Raw genomic sequence first — 20,094 nt, forward strand, 5'->3', positions numbered from 1 at the left:
TGTCAGAGCCCATCAAAAAGTCAGGGAAATCATTATTATGAAAGGGAGATCACCATGTAGTAAAAGGGAGCTTGTTTTGAGTAAGCACTCTGGTTGAATATCTTCTGAATCATCCAGGTAAGGCAAAGGTAGGCTCAGCTGCCGGAAAGTGCTCCTTTTCTTCCTGGGACCCGAAACATGCTCAAGTGTCCATCACTCCTATTCATCTGCCAACAGAATGTCCGCCCCATAATCTGGAACTGAAGGGTGTGTGTCTCAGGCTTAGTGAGATTTGACTAGACTCCTATGTCACCAATCAACCAAAAATCATTGGAAGCAAAAGAGAGGAGAGACAGTAAAGAAGAGGAGTTGAATGGGGGGAAATCATTTTAATCTCATTAGCACACAATGCCTTAGACCAGTAATAAGTCAAGAAGCCATGAGCATCTCATGAAAGATGACTAACCTTGTATATTTTAGGGGGCACAAAAATATGAGCTCATTTATTAGACCTTCTCAATGGGGGAGGGTTGTTGCTATAATAAATCGAAGTTTCTTTTTAAGCCCATAGTTTATAAAGTCTCTGGGACTACGAAAAGTAACCTATGCAAAGGGGTTAATGTATGACCTTGGGGCTCAATCCTGAGCAAACAGTTCTCTCTTAAGGAAGAAGCACAGAAATTGTCCACAAGTCAGAAGACAAGAATGGCCAACATTTGCAAAGAGAAAAGACCAGTTCTTCCTGGAGGCAGGATTTTTCTCCTGACAACTGGGCTCTGGCTGCAAATACTTTTAAGAAGAAGGCATGGTTTGGAACCTGTATTTCTTTGTATTTAGATTCAGATTTTGAGGAGTCCAGAATGTGAATACAACCATAAAAGGACCATGTAGGCGAAAACGAAGACAAACTTATACGTGGGAAATTTGATTGATCAGACTCTTTGGAGAAGGAGTGTTCTGGTTCAGTCAGGGTTATGAAGAAAACTCTATTTTCAGTTTCAGCCTTTTTTTTTTTTCCTGGAAATCTTTCAAAAATATTTTTCTCTGAACTGCAGACCAAGTAAGTTACAGTGCAGTGAAGATAATTGCCTCTTTTTTCAGTGATTGAGGATCTTGTCTTGCCTTCAGGGTCATCGCTCTGGACATTTTGAGTGTTTTTGCCTTATAAATATATGCACCTCTTGTGTGTGTGTGTGAAAGATAAGGGGGAGTGAGACACAGAAAGAAAGAAAGAGAAACGGAGAATTTTAGACTAAACCTACAGATCCATAATTGATCCCAGGACATACTCTGGGAGTTGCTCAAAACAATCAAACCAGCAAACAAAAGATCTACAGGATTGCTTTACTTGTTGGTGTATCAAATTGACTCTATTTCTGTAGGGATTCTAATGAATCCACATCTTCTCATACCTGAGATGCTGCACAGCAAAGTAAAAGAGACAGACGTGAACTTTGGGATCAAATAAATCTAGGTCCAAAATCTGATTTTGTCATTTTCCACCTCTGTGACCTTAAACCAACGTACTACTTAAGGTAAATTTACTCCTCTGTAAAATGAGGTGAAAAAAGTCTGTGTTGTGGCAATTGAAGATAATACCTATAGATTATCCTGCACATAGAATTGCTTAATTCCCGACAGCTGCTATTATTGTTCTAGCTTTGCTTGTAGGAACAACAACAAAAATGCATCTTGGGCAAGGCAACTAACTATCTTCTCTCCAAATCTCCTGAGAGAGTGTAAATATCAGGTGGTCCAATTTGGCATCGCATTGGGCATCTAGATATCAGGGCCAGGCAAGATGCGGCTATGCCAAGCTTTGGAATTCTGGAACAAAGCCTGCTTGGGTTTCATTTGGTGAAGTCTTTGTCAGAAATCATGCTTGCTGGAGCACTGTGAAAAAAAGCAGGTGGTTGGGAAGTTGGGAGTCCTGGCTGGCGAGCTAACTGATGCAAGGGTTGAAACCACAGGAAGTGGGAGGACCGCCTTGGTCTCTACTTTGATGGCTTTTCTCAAGCTTTAAGGAAGTGAAAAGAAAAAAAAAAAAAAAAACTTATGGCAACCAGTGCAGCCCATTTAATTCCAATCAAACTTCTACATCCGTGCCTAGGCAACCTCACAGTAGTGAAGCCAGCTTCCTTCTGGTGGCACATCTGGCCTAACAGCTGGACAGCCAAGGAAGGGGCTAGATGGGGGTGCTAACAAAACATGGGGTGCTTTCCTCAGCTGGCTCATTTGCTTGTTTACCATCCTCTGGAACATCTGGGTTTGCACCGCATGGGGCAGCCCTTGGAAGCGACTTTTAAAGCCCTCACCTTCCAGCACTCCAGCTGCTTCATGAGGAGGACGGGGGTGGACCAGCCTGGGAGGCTGACAGGCCCGCAGAGGGGCCGTTTGTTTGGGAAATTGCAGAATTAGTGTCAGCAAACAATGCATATCCTGCTGTGATCTTGGGATGGGGGTGGGTTTTCTGGAACACACCTGCGGTGGCTCTAGGCTACTAGGCAAAAGTGCTTGGCAGTCAAGAGAAAGAAGCAGCCAAGCAGCAGGGCCAGGAGTGTGTGGGGGGTGGGGGGATCACTGTTCCACCAACTTTTGAAAGTTGTGTTGTTTTGTTTTGGTTTGGGTTTGGGTTTTGGAGGAGTGTGTTAGCTGACAGTATGTTTATAGCACAGTCATTAGAAGCAGGTCAGATCTAGACAGACCCCCAGCTCTGCCCCATACTAGCTGCTTGACCCTGGGCAAGTTATTAGACCTCTTCCAGCCTATGTGAAAGGATCAGCTGTAGTCCAAATGCGCAGGATCTACTGAACAGACAGGAGAACCAGGAAGTCAAAAAATATTCATTGACCCTTTCGGTGGACTCCCATGCAGTGAAATCCTGCATTAATCAGCGATGTTGATGGTTTCCCCATTTATTAAATGAGGCTAATATAGGGTGCTGTGAGATGAAATACTCAGAGTGTCAGCCTAAAGCTCCTAGTAAGTAAGTGTTCAGTTAACAGTGAGTGTTGTGTGTGAGACTGATGGTGGTGTGAGCTAATGATGGGCCAGCTGAGTCATGGGCCTCATAGCCAGCCTGCCAAGTTTCAGGTATATTCCTGTTGTGATCAGCAGTGGGACTTTCAGAAAGTTAAGTTTTCTGTGCCCATGGTTTCTTTACATGCCAAATGGGGCTGATCATACTACATACCTCAAGGGGATGTCTCAAGGGCTGAATGAGTAAGACAATGAGTTAGACCCAGCCTGGTGCACAGTGGGCACTACAGGAGCACTCCCGCTGCTCACCAAGCCCCTTGGACTTCCCCAGATTCTGGCTGACATCTCTTCCTGAACTAATTTGCTGGCACTCCTGGGGAGTTTACCTGAAGACATAGCAGCTCAGAGAAGCTAATTGTTTCACAATAAGAGTGTCAAGGACACTGGGATAAGCCCAAACCCAAGTACAGCACCCATGGATGCTCATGTAGCAGATGCCCTTGTCTTGCATCTTCTGCGCAGCGTCCTTGAGGCAGGGAGGTCATGATAATGGCCACTTCTACCAAGAGAACAAGCAACCCCCCCACAAGGTCACAGAGAAAGCCTACTTCCTGCTTCCAGCAGGAAGCCCTGGCTCTGTCCATTCTCTCCAACACTGTTGGCTATCTGGTACCAACATTGGCAACATGTTTGCATGTAAACAAAACAAAACAAAACAAAAAACTTTTCATACTAAACACAAACAGCAGCACCCCCTTCCTCTAGCCCAAAGAAGCCTCTGTTAATGCTGGTCAATTCTGGCCCACAGCTTCTACCCAACTGGGAGGCTGGCACACCTCCCTCTGTCATATGACATTCCCTTCCAGCCTGTTTGGAGGAATTGACTTTAATGCAAATGCCTGTGATCTGTACCCAGAGCGAAGAACCAAGATGTCAAAAAGGCCACTTGCTTTTAAAGGGAGTCCAGCATAGTGAGAAATTCGTGCACTACTTGCCAATGTTAATGGTTTCAAGGCTGAGTGCTAAAAATAGGCATCAGTGGTTACACTCCGGTTCCCTGAGAACCCGGTCTCCTGATTCACCTCCCTGTGTGGATGCTTTTTGATTGTTCCAGTGCCCGTCGGGACTGAGCCCCATGAAGGACAGCTCTGGCTGCTATGACCGCCACATTGGGGTGGACTGCTCAGATGGCTTCAATGGCGGCTGCGAGCAGCTGTGCCTCCAGCAGATGGCACCCTTCCCGGATGACCCAACCTTGTACAACATCCTCATGTTCTGCGGGTGAGTTGAGCTGCCGGAAAGGCCAGCCAGCTTGCTGGCTTGCTGGACACTCAGTGTTAAAACCAGGAAAGTAAATCTAAAAGAACCATCACCCTAGGCTAGCCCTTGGGCTCTGAGGAAAGAGCCTGCAGGACTGGAAGAGCAGCACTTTTATCATCAGAGTTGGGAGGACCTTCAGGGATCCCATCCCCGTGGGGGAGGCCCCTGAGCACAGTCACTGCCTACATACTAGAATTTTCCAGTCTGTGTTCTGTGGAACTGTGTTAATGTGTTTTGTGACAAAAGGATTCCATGGTCCAAAGGTTGGGAACGATTGTGTAAAACTAATTAATTATCCAAGAAGGGGAGGGGGCAATCTTTGGAGGAGTGGAAAACCTAACAATTCTGCCCCTGAAGTCCCACCATTTTGTGTAGCCACCCTCCCCGAGACGTGATCATTCTTCAGTGCAGTTCCTCTGCCGTGAGGTTGAGTGGCTCCCTCACGAGTGGGACTTGGTAAGTGGAAAGATTAAGATTAGAATTCAGGCCCTCTCTGGTGTTTTAAAACTTCTGTGGTTTCCTCAAAATTTAAATGTACACCACTGACTTATATTTAAAGGCCGTTTCATGTTATATTTATAAAGTACAGTTTGACCCATTCTTATACCTTCATAGTTTGCTTGTCTGTCCTTCTTCCTGTCTCTCCCTGTCTCCCCACTCCTTCCCTGGTCGCCCCCCACCACCCCCTATCTTCCTGCCTATCAGGAGTGTGCACACTTCATGCCATACACCATGTTAGTCACTAGGTAGCACAGATGAATGAATGACGTATAGTTCTTGCTCTCAAGGATCTCATGCTCTAAGAGGCTTGCAATTAAAACCAATGTTTATAATAATTATATAGAATATATAAAATAGCTATGCTATTTTAGCTCTGTCACCAGAAGTCTGTGCCTACTGAATAATCATGACAAGACTATTGGATGGAATGGGGATGTTATTTTATTATATTTCATTTCCTTTCAACTGAAAGTTTTTACCTTCAGCTTCTTGTAAATCCCATCCCATAAATGGAAGCTTGATCTAAATTTTAATGTCTCTATAATGTTATTGTTGTGGTTGACCCACTTCAAGTAGTAGAGATAAATCCATAAATTATTTAATATACACTGGAGCATCTGGTTTGTGCAGAGAATCTTGTTAGGTGTTAGATACAGGAGAGGCAGCAGGAGGGGAGACTGGCCTCTGCCCTCAGAGGAGTTCAGAGTGGGACACACGCATGGCGGAGGTAGGTCAGTCTGGAAGGGGAAGCTGTAGACTCTCCAGCCACTCAGCTTGGAGTGACTTTCCAAGCCACTGTAGGGAGCCTGCCAAAAAAGTTCCTTGACTTCACGTTTTTACATAAAGACTAAACAGCATGCACTTATCATTGAAGAGCTATAGTCACACCTGTTAACACAAACATGTAAATGGTAAACGGGGACTACAGTAACAGATGCGGTAATGTGGACCTCAGTGGTCCCTCTGCTGGTAACAGCGATAGGAGGATTTGATGCATATTTGCTGTTTGCTGGGGACGTTGTTAGTTCTTTAAGTTCGTTGTTTCACTTGATCTTCTCAACAACCCTGTAAAGCAGCTTTTCCTCCACCTTTTACAGATGTGGAAGCTGAAACTTAGAGAGTTTAATCAGCTGACCTGAATTTGCCCAGTAAAGGGCAACATCACTGCTTTTCACCACTTAACACTATGATTATTTGTTCCTCCATATGGAAGAGAGGTCTTTATCTCGTTACAACAATTACCATAGATAGTAATAAATGATGTGTTTTAATGTCATGAGCATCTATAAATTCTAAATCTAGTATATTCTAAGGAGAGACCCACATTAAATTAATATGCTTTTTAAATGACAGGTTTATCAAAGTAGTTCTTGAACTAACAAATTATATTCTTTTCAGTATAACTACAAATAAGGTCCAATTAATGACTTATGGGTCATTGAGCCATGTTTACCAACATCAGTATTGCTCTTCCATTAGAGTAACTGTACATGTTTAATGGGGAGGGACACCAAGGAGGTGTTCACACAGCGTGCCCTAGCATCTGTTTAGTTCAGGAGGGCTACTCTGAATGGAGGGGGAGTTAATATGGATGATCCTGTGTTTGGATACATTCAAACAGAACACAGTCAGAAGATGATCAATCTCTCTAATTTCTTAGTTGACTTGTCACAGGACCAGATTATAAGGTTATTAATTTCTTAAGCACAGTGTCATTTTTTTTTGCTGCCTAATTACCCTCCAAACAAATGCAGGGTCTGGCCACTTAGATGGTCCTGGAGAAAGGTTCTAGAATACCTCAGATTTAAATGTGGTAACTCACTTACAAGTTTACCTCCAGTGACTCTAACCCTGACCTATCTAGGAGAGGATCCACTTAAAGGAGGAAGTACTCTAAAGCTCTGTAAGCACTTATCTGGAAAGGAAAGGCGAGAGGTTCTGTATGATCACATAATGGAAGGAGGCTTGTAGGTTTAAGAAACTGAGTTATAAAGGGGACACAATCAAATTGGAATACTCATCATCTTTGCCACCCAACCCTCTCCCAAAGGTGTTTCTTCCCGATCTGTTAGGTTGAATTGACTGCATAGCTCATTGATGGAACAAATTTTATATTGCGTTTCCTACCATGTTAGGTGCATCGAGGATTACAAGCTTGGTGTGGATGGTCGTTCTTGCCAACTCATCACGGAGACCTGCCCAGAGGGAGGAGACTGTGGGGAAAGCAGGGAGGTTCCCATGAACCAGACCCTCTTTGGAGAGATGTTCTTTGGTTACAACAACCATTCCAAGGAAGTGGCTGCAGGACAAGTGTTGAAAGGAACATTCAGGTGAATCTCATGTCTATAGAACTGATTATTCAGGGCTATTGGTGCATCTTCTTCCCTGAAGAGCTTTAAAGTCAGCATAAAGTTTTGTGCTTTGGAGCAAGGTGAGCATGATCCTAAAAGGACAGGTTGTGTTCTCTCCCATGGTCTTCTCCTCTTTCCAGAATCCGGGAACCATGCTTCCTCTGGGTGAACAGTCAAGTATTAAATACAATTCTATGGGGCAGCCCTGGTGGCTCAGCGGTTTAGTGCCGCCTTCAGCCCAGGGCCTGATCCTGGAGACCTGGGATCAAGTCCCATGTCGGGCTCCCTGCATGGAGCCTGCTTCTCCCTCTGCCTGTGTCTCTGCCTCTGTCTCTCTGTGTCTCTCATGAATAAATAAATAAAATCTTAAAAAAACAATACAGTTCTATCTTGCCCAGGCAGGGACTGAAAGATTTTCCATGGAAGCCACCAGAGAATGCTCAGGTTCTGTTTTGCTCTGAGTGGAAGACTCAGTCTAGAATAGAAGTCCTCAAGTATGGCCCATGGATCCCAAGGGGCCCTGAGATCTTTTCAGGGGATATTCAAGGTCCTGCCTTTTCCAGTTACAGAAAGGCTGGATTTTCTTCATTCATATCAACCCAGACAATATATTGCAATAAGTTGCATGCAGATGTGAGAATCCAACTGTATCTATTAAGTCAGACATTTTAAAAATTTGCAAAAAATATTTTTAAAATGCCAACCCCTCATCATTTTTCATGCTATGTTCAGATTTAATGGACTGATTATTGTCATTTTCGATGCATTAATATGTATTTCTAAAATCTCTCTTTCAATTTCTAATATGGTAAATATTGATAGATATAATCCATACAAAGAAAAAGCTACTTGGAGTGTTCATTTATCTTTAAAACTATAAAGGGGTCCTGAGAACAAAATGTTGGAACCATTGATTTAAAATATCTCTTGGAGATTTTCCATTTGACCCCTGTTCCTATTCTCTCTTAGGCTATTAGAGTACATCTTCCTCAGAGCTCATGCTTACCAGGAGATAATGATAATGAGGGCAAGGAGAAAGCAGGGCGGGGGGGGGGGGGGAGGAGGAGGATGTCATAATATGGACTAGCAATTTATAGCAACCTAGGACTGGACTCCTATGAGCAAACTGATAATAAGTATGTGGTGGCTGGAGTTTTCTCTGTAGTCTAGAAATGAGACTGCATCTGCCTAGATCTTGTGGAGGTTGGGATCAGGCACTAGGGTCTGGGATGGAAAGGTGGGAAGAATGTTCTAGATCTTCTGAGTAGACCTTTTCAGCTGATATTTTTCTCATCTCTCCTAGCCCTCGCCCTACCTGTCACACCTTTTCCTACTCCAGACATGTCCATCAAGTGGGGTTCAGTGAGAGGGGAACCTTTTGGTCCAGGAAGAATTTTTTATTATAGGTTGAGATACAGATTGCCCATCAAGGAATGGGGTTCACCTTTACACTCAGAAATGAAAATCTGCTAACATTTCCAGGCAAAACAACTTTGCTCGAGGTTTAGATCAGCAACTGCCAGATGGTCTTGTGGTGGCCACTGTCCCCCTGGAGAATCAGTGCCTGGAGGAAATCTCGGAGCCCACCCCCGACCCTGAGTTCCTGACTGGTGAGTGTACCTCCTGCCCTTACTCAACTGACAAAAACCAGGCAGCTCCCAACAGTTTCACAAGATCAAAACTCTTGACCTCACTTATTTTTGTTTTGAAGCCAGTGATTTTCTTGATACACAATAAAAGCTCAATTCTAAAACACTATAGTAAGATTATTTGTCAGTGAAATTGCCAAGATTAGTATATAATCATCTGCAAAATGGTCTAATAATACCTTTCCCTGCTAGTCTTATTGAGATCTTTGAAAATAGATGGCATAATAGATGGGTAAAAGTTCAGAGGTCTCAGTGGATTAGAGGGAGTAGAGTCAGAGAGAAGGTGGATGTCTATCATCACCTAGACGTCTGTCACTGGGGCCACTGTGTTCTCTGGAAAGTACTTATGGACCAGTGTGAGAGAGGAGGAAATGCTTCTCATTTCTGGGCCTCTGAAGACCACCCCACCCATTAACACCTCATGGACCAAAGAAGACACTTCAAAGGGTCTGTTGGACCAAAAAGGGGGAGACAACCAGGAACTCAGCATCATGTGCTAGAAAGTTGGATGTGAGCTCAGTTCCACTGCTGGTTTGCTCATTTCCCATTATTTTTCTCCCTTCCTCATTCTATGTCTCCCTTATCCTATACCTTTCTGTCCTTTTCCTTTCCTTCTCAGAAGAACAGGTTGTGCTGAGGGCAAGCCTTTTCCAGATATCAACTTATGTTTAAACTTTATTTTAGACATGAACCGGATTAGAAATAGGTCTGCCTACGGGAGTATTGTGTAGCGATTAATCGCATAGACTCTGGGGCCTGATAGCTCAGCTCAACTCTTCACTGGCTGTGTGATCTTGGACAAGTTGTCTACCTTCTCTACCCATGAAAATGGATATAAAACTATCCTCCATGTAGGATGAATACAAGGAATAAATAAATTAATATTTGTAAAGTTTTTAGAATTGTTCCTAATGCATAGTGAGAGGTACATTTGTTGAATAAATAAGTATATCAAGGAAGAAAAAGAATATGAACATTCAGAGTACCAAATAGTATTTTCCCTATAGAAACAGAAGGAGTAGGGAGAAAACAATTTAAATATAAGCTGGACCAGGAATAAATGCCATCAAAATCTAAAAGATGACACACTCACACAGACACACACACTAAACTGAAAAAATTAAAAATGCATCCTTTGGACATATATCTAAAGCTGACATCTCTAGTGTTCGAGAATCTAGTTTTCTTGTTTCCACCACTTTTGCTGAGAAACACTTCCTGTGTGTATGCAAAATGCATGTGAAGGGAAGTGTGAGATGATACACACAAATAGAACAGGTTCCACATTAGAGATACATGTCTTCTGTTTAAAGCTCCACCAAGATCTCACATGTAATACTGCATTGTGGAAGTGAGGAGATTATACTTCAGGCGCTAGGCTGGGAAGACATAGAGTAGTCCTAGATGCTACCTGAGGCTTTTTTGGAGGAGTGTGTGGCTAAATCTGAGAAATATCAGAAGAACATACTTGAATCTACATCTTTGGAAATAAGGGACAAATCCAAACTTGGTCCTCATCCACAGCACCCTTGGACCTCTCCTAATTTGGCATATTTGAGGTAAAAGGAGTAAAAGGGTATCCATATGGATCACTTCCATTTTTCATGGCCTTGAAAGAGTAAAGTCTAACATTTGATGTACAAAGTTTCAGTCTTATTTTTTAAAGCCCAGAATGACTAGAAGAATTAAAGAGATGGTTGACCAAATTTCTCCCATATTAACTTTCTAGTTCTGGTAACATTTTAATTGTATCTTTCCTGAGAGTCACATAGAGAATATCGTATCATGCTGCACTAGGTGCTATTATAGGTCATAATCCCCATAAACCTACAAGCTGAGAAGATTTTAGAGCTAAAGTGATCTTCAGAATCTTCAATCTCAGCATTTACAATTTACAAGCATGGTGATGTTTTTTTTCTCCCCCCTCCTCCCCATGGAAAGCCAGTGCTCCACTAATAAATAGGTTCTTTATTTAAATACATTTGGAAAGACTATAGTATCTACTTCTCAGCAATTTGTAACACCTTAGCCTAGAGAGACAAGTCCCAAGAAGCCCTGGAGTGAAGAAATCCCTTCTACTTCACTTAACCCAGCAATTCCCAAACCTATTTAACTAGAGAATCCTTTTACACATAATAACTATTTCCATCTTTCAGAATTATTGGTTTGAAGAAAACATACTGGAAAATATTGATTTATGTGTGTTATCTTGCTGAGTGCTTCCCTCTTCATCAAAATAAGAGTTAAGAACTCTGAGCTTCACCAGCCTTTTTGGGGTTAGAAGTTGTGTGGAAATAAATGAAGAGCCGCCAAATTAAAACATGTGAAGACTATTTATTCAGAGCTTGCTAGAGCATGGGATTCAGCCACCACCACTTGCATTTTGGCCAAGACTGAAGGCAGGCAGAGGAATAGGAAAAGGAGTAGGAAAGCTTTAGAGGAAAGAAGCAAGTGCTTCAGGTGGTCTCTGGTTGGAGGCTATTAGCATGTAGGTGGGCCAACTGGCTAGGAGTGAGGCATTCTAGGTAGATGTTTAGATATTTGTCTGGTTGGACCTAAGTTGAAAGCAAGAACAAAAACTAGGAAAGTTGTCAGTTATCAATCAAGTCCTGGTCATGTTGGGCCAATTTTTACAGAGCATATTGTTTGGCTTCCTGGACTGATTGCTGGAGATAGTGGTCTGACTTCTCTAAGTGATTTGTAGACAGTAAACTAGCTTCTTGGGCTGGTTCCTGTAGATAATAGGTTGGTTTCCTGAGCTTTTTGTGGCAGATTATGGGTCAGAGTTCTATTTTTTATATGCAATCTGGCTGTTGTCTATTTGTATTTTAAGTCTCTCAGCTGAGAGAAAGAAGAATCTGGAGGCAGACCAAGGAGAGAGAGGAAGCTGCTGGCCACATTCATGGGCCGATGGATGCCATCATTACTAAATTTGTGTGAAGATTTAGAGCTCTGATCTCTCTGGAACTTCAGGCTCATCTGAAGAAAACAGACTTTTAAAACTTTTGGGCATAATACATTATGACATTTCAAATAAAATAACAGAAGAGAGCAATCCTCCCTCCCTCTCTCTATCTCTCTCTCCCCCTCCATCCCTCCTTCTTCCTTTCTTTATTGCACAGAACTCTATTCAGTCATTCTATTTTCCAAGCATAGTTAGGGGAAAGTATGTTCCTTCTTGAGAAAACATAGAGATATTTTGTTCAAAAATAAAAAAGAGTCATTGAGAAATGTATTCCCAAATAATAATAAAATAAAATAAAATAAAATAAAATAAAATAAAATAAAATAAAATACTAGAGCTGACTATATGTCAAGGACACCCTGAGAAAGAATCCTATGACGCAGTCTATGACAACATATACTTTAAAATACCCCTTTCTAATTAATGGACATATTATCCGTATGGAGACACAGAACAAACACCTCCACTGTTTCCCTGACTATGGCAGAGCCGAGATGCACACAGTAGGATTATTGTTCAGGGGCTAAGTGTTGGGGCTCAGATGCTTGGCTCATCGTGGATGAACATGGGACACTGCTATCCCTTCCTACCCCTGACATCCTGCGTTCTTTCTTTCTTCTTCACACTGTTGTTCTGAACTAAAGCCTAGGAATTTATAATAAAAACATCTATGAAGAAATGGCCGGTTTATACAATTAGCAGTGATGAGGCAGATGATAATGAGAGAAGCCATGCATGTATATTATGCTTTATTTTTTCTCAACATACTTTCATGCTTATAACTTTATTGGGCTCTGGCAGCCTACCTGTGAAGCAGGTAAGATGAATTCCAGTATTGCCACTTTTCAGATAGGAAAATGGGAACATATGAGTTACCTTGTCCAAAGTCACAGAGCTGGTCAGAATCTCAGGTTTGAAGAGGAAGCAAGAGGTCACCTCAGCTAAGCCTCTCACATGGCAGATGACAGCACTGGCAATAAAAAGTTCCCCCAGCCAGGTAGCCAGAGAGGAACTCAGCCAGCGACTGGCAGCAGAGACCTGACCCCTCCAGCAACACTGCTGGTGTTAGAACCCCAGCTTTCTGATTTCCTGCCCGTCTCTTTTCCCACTAGGAAACAACTCTATTAAAGGGAATGTTTTCCAATACACTGAAAAGTCTTCATTGACTGGATTTGCTACTTTTTTTTTTTTTTATTAATAGACTTCTTGAAATCACAGCAAGCTGGTGAGCTGATGTAACTAGAGAATGCATGTTATGTAGAATAGTTCTATGAAGCACGCACATTTTATGCTCTAATGAGGAGTGTTAATCCTGTAAGGTTGGAATTTCATTTATATGCTTTTAAAATTAACTGAAAGGTTAAAAGCCAGAGCATGGGATAGTATGACTGTTGTCACAAAGCCTAATGCCCTGAAAGAACATTTGAAAGAAGAAAAGTACTGAAAACCTTCTTTTAGTTTCAAGCAACTTATCTTTGATTGCCTGAGATAAAGTGTAAGCAATTGATTCATGAAGCACCTCTTCTGACCTTTTTACTTTTTGCCTCACCAACAATTATTCCTGTATGATTCACATGGAAATGGAAATTTGGCAGTTACTGGGCTAATTTGATCAGAGCTGACAAGCAGCTAATTAATCCACCCCCTCTTCATCCAGTTTATGTATTAAATTAGTTGATTTAGCCTGAAGAAATCATGGGTCAAAATGGCAGGATAATTTAGTATGTATGTATTATCACCATTGTATTTATACATATTATACACATTATACATATAATATTTATACATATTTATACACCATTGTATTTATACATATTATACATATAATATTTATACATAAAGTTTCTATACATGGTGCCATTATATTTACATATAAATATATATGCACATACACACATGCATACATATATATTTATTTCTATAACTTACACAGCAAATGTTAGGCATAGAGATGAAGCTAAAATTGGTTTTCCAAACTTAGCAAGGTGATTTTTTTTATTTCTTGTAGTCTAATTATTTTGTTTCTGTAGCATTTTATATTTATGGTAATGACTAGAATTCAAATTGGATGCCATTCTTTTTCCACGATGCTCAAGCAAGAACAGCCCATTTTAGCATGTCTAAGCGGCTACAAGGATATGCTTATTGAGAATGACTTTGGGCAAGTACCTTGGCTTCTCAGAGCCTCAGTTCTCTCATTGTTAAAACAAAGACCACAAATAAAGTGTCTGTTATAGTGTCTGGCACTCCATACAGGGCCACCCTGCTCCTTAATGACTGAGTCACGCTGACCCTGTCCCTCCTGGTGAAGAAGAAATAAGCATTATCAGCTTCAGAGTAATTAAAACTTAAATACTGAACACAAATCAGTTAAATGGGACAGAAAACTCAATATCAGGTACGTGAGCTGAGTCAATTACTACAGCTACTAAAGAGAGTAAAACTTGCGTATGTTACAGTAAGCCTAGAGTTTCATATAAATTTGCTAAGGGAATATTATAGTAGAAGGGTTGAGAACCCCGCCCTGTCTCAGATAGATCTGGAACTCCATCCTGGCCCCGCCTCATGGCTGAGGGCCCATAACACCCTCTCTGGGCCTCTGTTTCCCCATTTACGAACTGCAGATGATAACACCTATCTCGCAATGATCCAATGACTTTATATATGCAGAGTGCTTAGCAAAATGTCTGCCACAGAGTAAGGCTCAATACATGAGAGCTGTTGTCACTGTGATTCCAGAAATTCTCTCCATCAAAGAATGCTTTCTCGTTTTCTCACAATGACACCCGCTAACCCAGTAGGCTTGGGACCTGAGAATCAATCGCACACACTGAGCCTGCGTCTCCTCTGTCCCTAGGGATGGTGAACTTCAGTGAGGTGTCTGGATACCCTGTGTTGCAGCACTGGAAGGTCCGGTCTGTGATGTACCACATCAAACTCAACCAAGTGGCCGTCTCTCAGGGTGAGCACAGCAGCAAGCCGTCTCTCCTATTTGCTCCTGGGGAGTGGAGTTCCTTTCCAAGGGCACAAGCCTTTGATCCCATTGTTGCAAATACAGCCTAAAATGGAGCCACTTTGTGAGATACATAACCTATTCACTCAGATTCACCCCTTAAGGGCAAACACCCAGAATCCAATAGTTGTCTAAGGATATATTAAATTGCAAGTTTAATCTTGGACTATAGAAGAGATGGAAAGGGCAAGGCGGGGCTGCTGAGGATAAACACCTACTTTATCATTATTCCTGGGGTCACGCAGTGTACAAAGAGGATATGCAAAAGTAGACTTTTTTATAAATTGACAGAATAAAAACCTTCCAAATGCAAAGAACATCCTTTAGAGTTTTCATACAGGAAAGAAATAGGAGAAAAAAGAGCAAAAATGAGGAAGGGGTGGGGGAGAGGGAATAGAAAACAATGTTTATGGTCCCTAAACAGCAAGTGAGGAAAGATAGATAGATGATAGATAAGAGAGATAGATACCTAATAAGTTAAGGAGCAGTGAATTCCAAAAACGAGGACAAATTGATCCATAACAGAACAGTGAGGCGCCTTGTAAAGAACAAGTATTCTTCACATTTGAGCGGTAAATGCCTTGAATCAAGTACTGAAGCAATCCTAGCACTGAAGCAATCCTAATGTGCAATCTGCAGATGGGAAAGTTGCTACAACTAAGGCCTTAATATAGGTACACATCTCCATCCCACCTCATCCCCTTGGACTAGGACAGCCTTTCTCAGCTCCTTCCTCCTTCCACCTAAAGAATGTAGCAGACGGGAGGGTTACACCGAGCATCTGGTTTCTCTGTGTTGGAGGAGAAGGTAACCAGAACCAGATGATATTGTTGGCGTGGGATGGCAAGACAAGGAGAAGGATCTTCGGGTCAGCAATCGGGAGGCAGAGCCTTAGAGCCAACAGAAGAGAGAACAAAGGTAGGGGACGAAATTATAGAGAGGAAGTGAGACCTATACTCACAAAAGGTAAAACTTTATGCATCGGGAAAGAAAATGCATTAAGGATGTAGAATATTTCCATAGGACACAGGGGGACTCAGAACTCTGTTTAATTTCACCTGAAAGGGTTCTTGGCAAGAAGGGCCTGGGGTGGGAAATCTTACTGAAGTCAACCCTGCTGGTACAGAAAAACCTTGAAAGAACTAAGCTACTCCTCATTCTAGAAAAACGCAGCAGTAGAGACTGTCCTGTTTACATGCAGCACGGGTGATGGGTACACTGGGGCTTAACAAGTGGATAGCACTGCTGCCATGTGCCTTTCAAAGCCACACGTGGCATCACAGGTGAAATGGACTTCCGCACTTGGGGTCTCGTGCCAGGGCCAAGCGTTGCCTTGTCCTGATAGGGCACAGGTGTGTACAGAGGAAGATTGCCTGAAGCTGGCCTGGTTCAGAGGTATTAGATTTGGAAAACTGGTCATGGGAATTACCAGTGTAATTTTCCTAAATGGGAAAAATGAATCCCTGGAGATTTGTCTGGGGAGGCGGGAGGGGGGCAAACAGATCCCTTCCTCCATCTGCCGTCTCCCTGCCCATATACTTGTGATTTTCTGAAATAAATATAAGCGGTATATTAATGACTTTTCTCACTCCTCTTCTTCCATTATCTTCCCATTACCAGTGTCTATGTCTGGAGGCAATTCTGTCTCCAAAAACTCTTTTGGTCACTACCCACAGTTAGAATCCACTTTTTACACTGTGACCTTGAGATATGCACACTCCCACATACACACAACAGAAATTTCGTGAAGCAGTACTTCATTTTACGATGTGAAATGTTCCTTGCTGGTATTTGTGTTTCTATTTTAGGCTATGCTATTCTTTTTTTTTTTTTTTTTTTGAAACGCTATTATTTGAGCTCACTAAATTGATTTAATGTCATGACTTATGATTTGAAAAAAGAAAAAACAACATCGACTTAAGCAGGGAGTTAGATGTGGCAATGTTCTGCCTGCGTGAAGTTAACAACGTAACCAACGGGCCTGAGAGATACTCACTTAGGAACTAAACTGTCTGAGTTAGCTAACTGGAAACGCTCACCTGATGGTTCCAGCCAGCATTCTGACGTCACTTTGGGCCATCCAGGCACTTCTGCTTTTGAGGCTGAATGGCCTGGGAATCCGGATACCCAAGGTGTGAGTCCTCACTCTTACTCTTGGGTGGTGTCTCTCCATAGCCCTCAGCAATGCGCTCCACTCCCTGGACGGGGCTACGTCTCGCGGGGATTTTGTGGCCTTGTTGGACCAGTTTGGCAACCATTACATCCAGGAAGCAATCTATGGCTTTGAGGAGTCCTGTTCCATCTGGTACCCAAACAAGCAGGTCCAGCGGCGACTCTGGCTGGAATATGAAGACATCAGCAAAGGTGAGTGATGTCCCTAGATCATCAGCAGATTCTACTCCCCATACAGGTACGGCGGTCTAGGTGCGAATCATAAGACCAAACCAAAGGAGTCTGTTGGCAAGGGACTAATTCAGATGATGCTCTGTGCCCATCCTTAAAGTTGCCGAGGTTGGAGTGTTTCAGGAAACTTTATGTGCAGGAAGGGGTCAAAAGTGTATGGTCACTGTGTTAGATATCATGGCCAGAGTCCTCTAACTACCTGTCCCCATGCATTCTGCTGTCATAGCAAGGGCTAGGTATTCAACTGTTTTTATGGACTGAGGGAGAAGCAAGAGAGTGCTGCAGTCTCCCCCACTACTTCCTACCACCAGCAGTACTGCCTCCACCCTCCATGGCTGGCAACCCTTTCCAATAACCACAGAGAAAACTCTTCTTACTCCATCTTGCCCTGTGTTTAGGCTCATTTTCCTACTGATGTGTGCAAAGAGGAAATCTCCATAGGCTCAAGTGTTTATACAGCTCTGGATAACAGCCTTACAAATAAATCTTTGTCCACTGTTTGATAGCTAGTTAGTATTCAGTCCAAGTAAGTATAAGAAATTGGAATTATTCAAACCTTGTGAATTCACCTTCTGGTATGGGAGGAGTACTGGCTGGCAAATACGTATTCTGATAAACCAAGACTGATGTAGAATTGCCATTCATGGAATTTCTTCTGAGCTTATCCTCATGGCATTCTGATGAGGGCACGTTATGGATGTGTGAGTTGCAAAAGGGCAAGCGATGAAATTAGTGCAATGGAAACTGAAGAAGTAGGTCATCTTAACATTTAATGATCAAGAGTCCCTCTGCAATGGGGGACCCTGTGTGTCAGCAATGCTGTGGTAGAAAATGTGCCTCCATGCTGAGATGCTCTTGACTTTCTGAGCTCCATACACATTTTTATTTTGTCTTGCTCGATAGGTAGCAGAGGCATGAGGGCCTCTCTTCTGGCTGGGCATTTTCTTACAGAAGAAGCAAAAGGCTTGTGTCTGGGCTCCAATTGTTACAGGCATTTCCCCCCAAGCCCTGATTCCTCTAAACTCAAAGACACAATCACAGGCTTCTAGCATCCTTTCAAACTTCAGTCTCTTAAAATTGTTCCGATTCCAGTTTGCCAAGAAAGGAGTGTCATGTAAGCAAATGTAGATAAGACCAGTTTCAGCTGGCACAGCTTTCTTACATTTCTGTGCCAGAGCTTAGTGATTGAACCAAAAGGCTAATTCCTCCCGTTTCTGTTTGCCAATGGTTCAGGGATGGCAAGGTTCTGGGACTGCTGGGAAATGAGTCTGACCTTCCCCAGAACTCCTGGTTCTATTCCTTGCTTCTGTCCTGAGCATTGCAGTGTCCTTGAAGTTAAACACTGAGCCCAGGGAGGAGATGTATCTATGACCTTGGCACTGTGTCCTACCTATCTTGATCCCAAGCCATTCTTACCATGTAGGAGTTCATTTTGTCACACTCCAACTGGTGACTTTAGTTCTCTTAGGTATTCCGTATACAACCCCTTGCCTGTTATTGATCTTGGAAGATATTCAAACATTTTAGTATGTCTGCTTAGATCTCTCTCAGTTGTCCATGTATATTACCCAACCCCCTGTCTAACTCTGCATCATAGACTTTATATCTCTTCTGTTGTTTGGTCTGCATATTACTCTTAAATGTTTTTCTCCTCCCTAGGCACTAATTTCTTTTTCTTCCAAAAGCATGAAGTATGCTGATGATGAAGACTCATAAATACGTAAAACAAAGGAAGATTTTCTTCCACTCGTCTGCACTCTGAAGGGATTGCTCCAGAATGGGATTTATACGCTAGTGGTGACAAGTATTCTGAGAGGGCTATACCGCCCATGACATAAAAGTGACATCTTGTTGGACTCAAGTCTTTTGATTATATGTTCTTGCCTGCTTCAGCTTTCAAAACCTCCTAGTAAAAAGGGTTCCTCTGTTGTTTACTTTTGCACCTGTGATCAGATACCTAAAATTGCTCACCAAATGAAAAGGAAAGGAGGTTGATTAGGGGTGAAATGAAATGGAAAATGCACAGGACTTACGGGTTGGGCCTCTAGCACCTGTCAGGTGACTTTTGCTTAGTTCACTGTTGGAATCTTGCTATAATGCCATCTTGTGTTTCTTTCCAGCTCTCATATTTTATGGATCCTTATAAGTCCCTCTTTATGTGAGCACTTTTCCCAGGTCAGGCATTAGGGTCAAGGTTGCCCTCTCCTCTCTATAAGTCCCTACAAAATCTCTCAAAGGTAGGGTTCATGCCTTAGTCAACTTTAAATTCCCAGAGTCTAACACAGAGCAGGGCACATGGCGAGCCCCCAATAATTGTTTATTGTGGTTATTGGTGGTGGTGGTAGAAGGGGTGGCGGCAGCTGTGGAAACGGTAGGAAGAGCCCTTCTGGTGTGGCAGATTTCCAAGTGGGTTTTATTATAGACATGCAAAGTGCTCTAGTTCTGCCTGACTGACGAAAACTCACAGATGGATATTTTTGGCCAGATCCTCAGAAGGCAGCCTTCCATTCATCATGCACTTATTTGTCATACTACCACTATATGGTTTGGCCATACCAATATTTAGGAACATCTGTCTTTTGGTAAGTTTGACTAAAACCTACAAAAAATAAACTTCTATTTCTCATTGCTTAAGATTAGCCTCTCCTTTTTTTTTTTTTTTTTTACAGAGCAGATAAGATCTATTAGCATTGAAATTTCCCAGCCTCCCCTCTCCACTGCTAAACTGACTTTTACCTTCTCTCATTGTTCTTTGCCCTCCTGCCTCAGAAAGTGTAATGAATTCTTCTTCAGGCTAAACTCTCCACCTGTGCAGCAGTACCCATCCCTCTCTGCTTCCTCTTAGACCCCATTCATTCAATAGTGTCTTCATCTTTTTTTTAAAAGATTTTATTTATTTATGTATTTATTTATTTATTTATTTATGAGACACAC

The 20,094-nt window shown here is 42.3% G+C and overlaps 1 protein-coding gene across 2 annotated transcripts in view; it reads left to right on the plus strand.

Annotated features, from left to right (window-relative positions):
- Positions 1-20,094, plus strand: part of ASTN1 (astrotactin 1) — a 296,944-nt gene that overhangs the window by 210,702 nt on the left and 66,148 nt on the right. For both annotated transcript variants that reach the window (XM_038542419.1, XM_038542420.1), the window contains exons 12-16: positions 4,073-4,239; positions 6,915-7,109; positions 8,613-8,740; positions 14,602-14,706; positions 16,933-17,121. In XM_038542419.1, the coding sequence (XP_038398347.1) occupies positions 4,073-4,239; positions 6,915-7,109; positions 8,613-8,740; positions 14,602-14,706; positions 16,933-17,121 (784 nt within the window). The remainder of the gene's footprint in view (positions 1-4,072; positions 4,240-6,914; positions 7,110-8,612; positions 8,741-14,601; positions 14,707-16,932; positions 17,122-20,094) is intronic.

This window comes from Canis lupus, chromosome 7, assembly GCF_011100685.1.
Source record: "Canis lupus familiaris isolate Mischka breed German Shepherd chromosome 7, alternate assembly UU_Cfam_GSD_1.0, whole genome shotgun sequence".
NCBI lineage: Eukaryota > Metazoa > Chordata > Mammalia > Carnivora > Canidae > Canis > Canis lupus.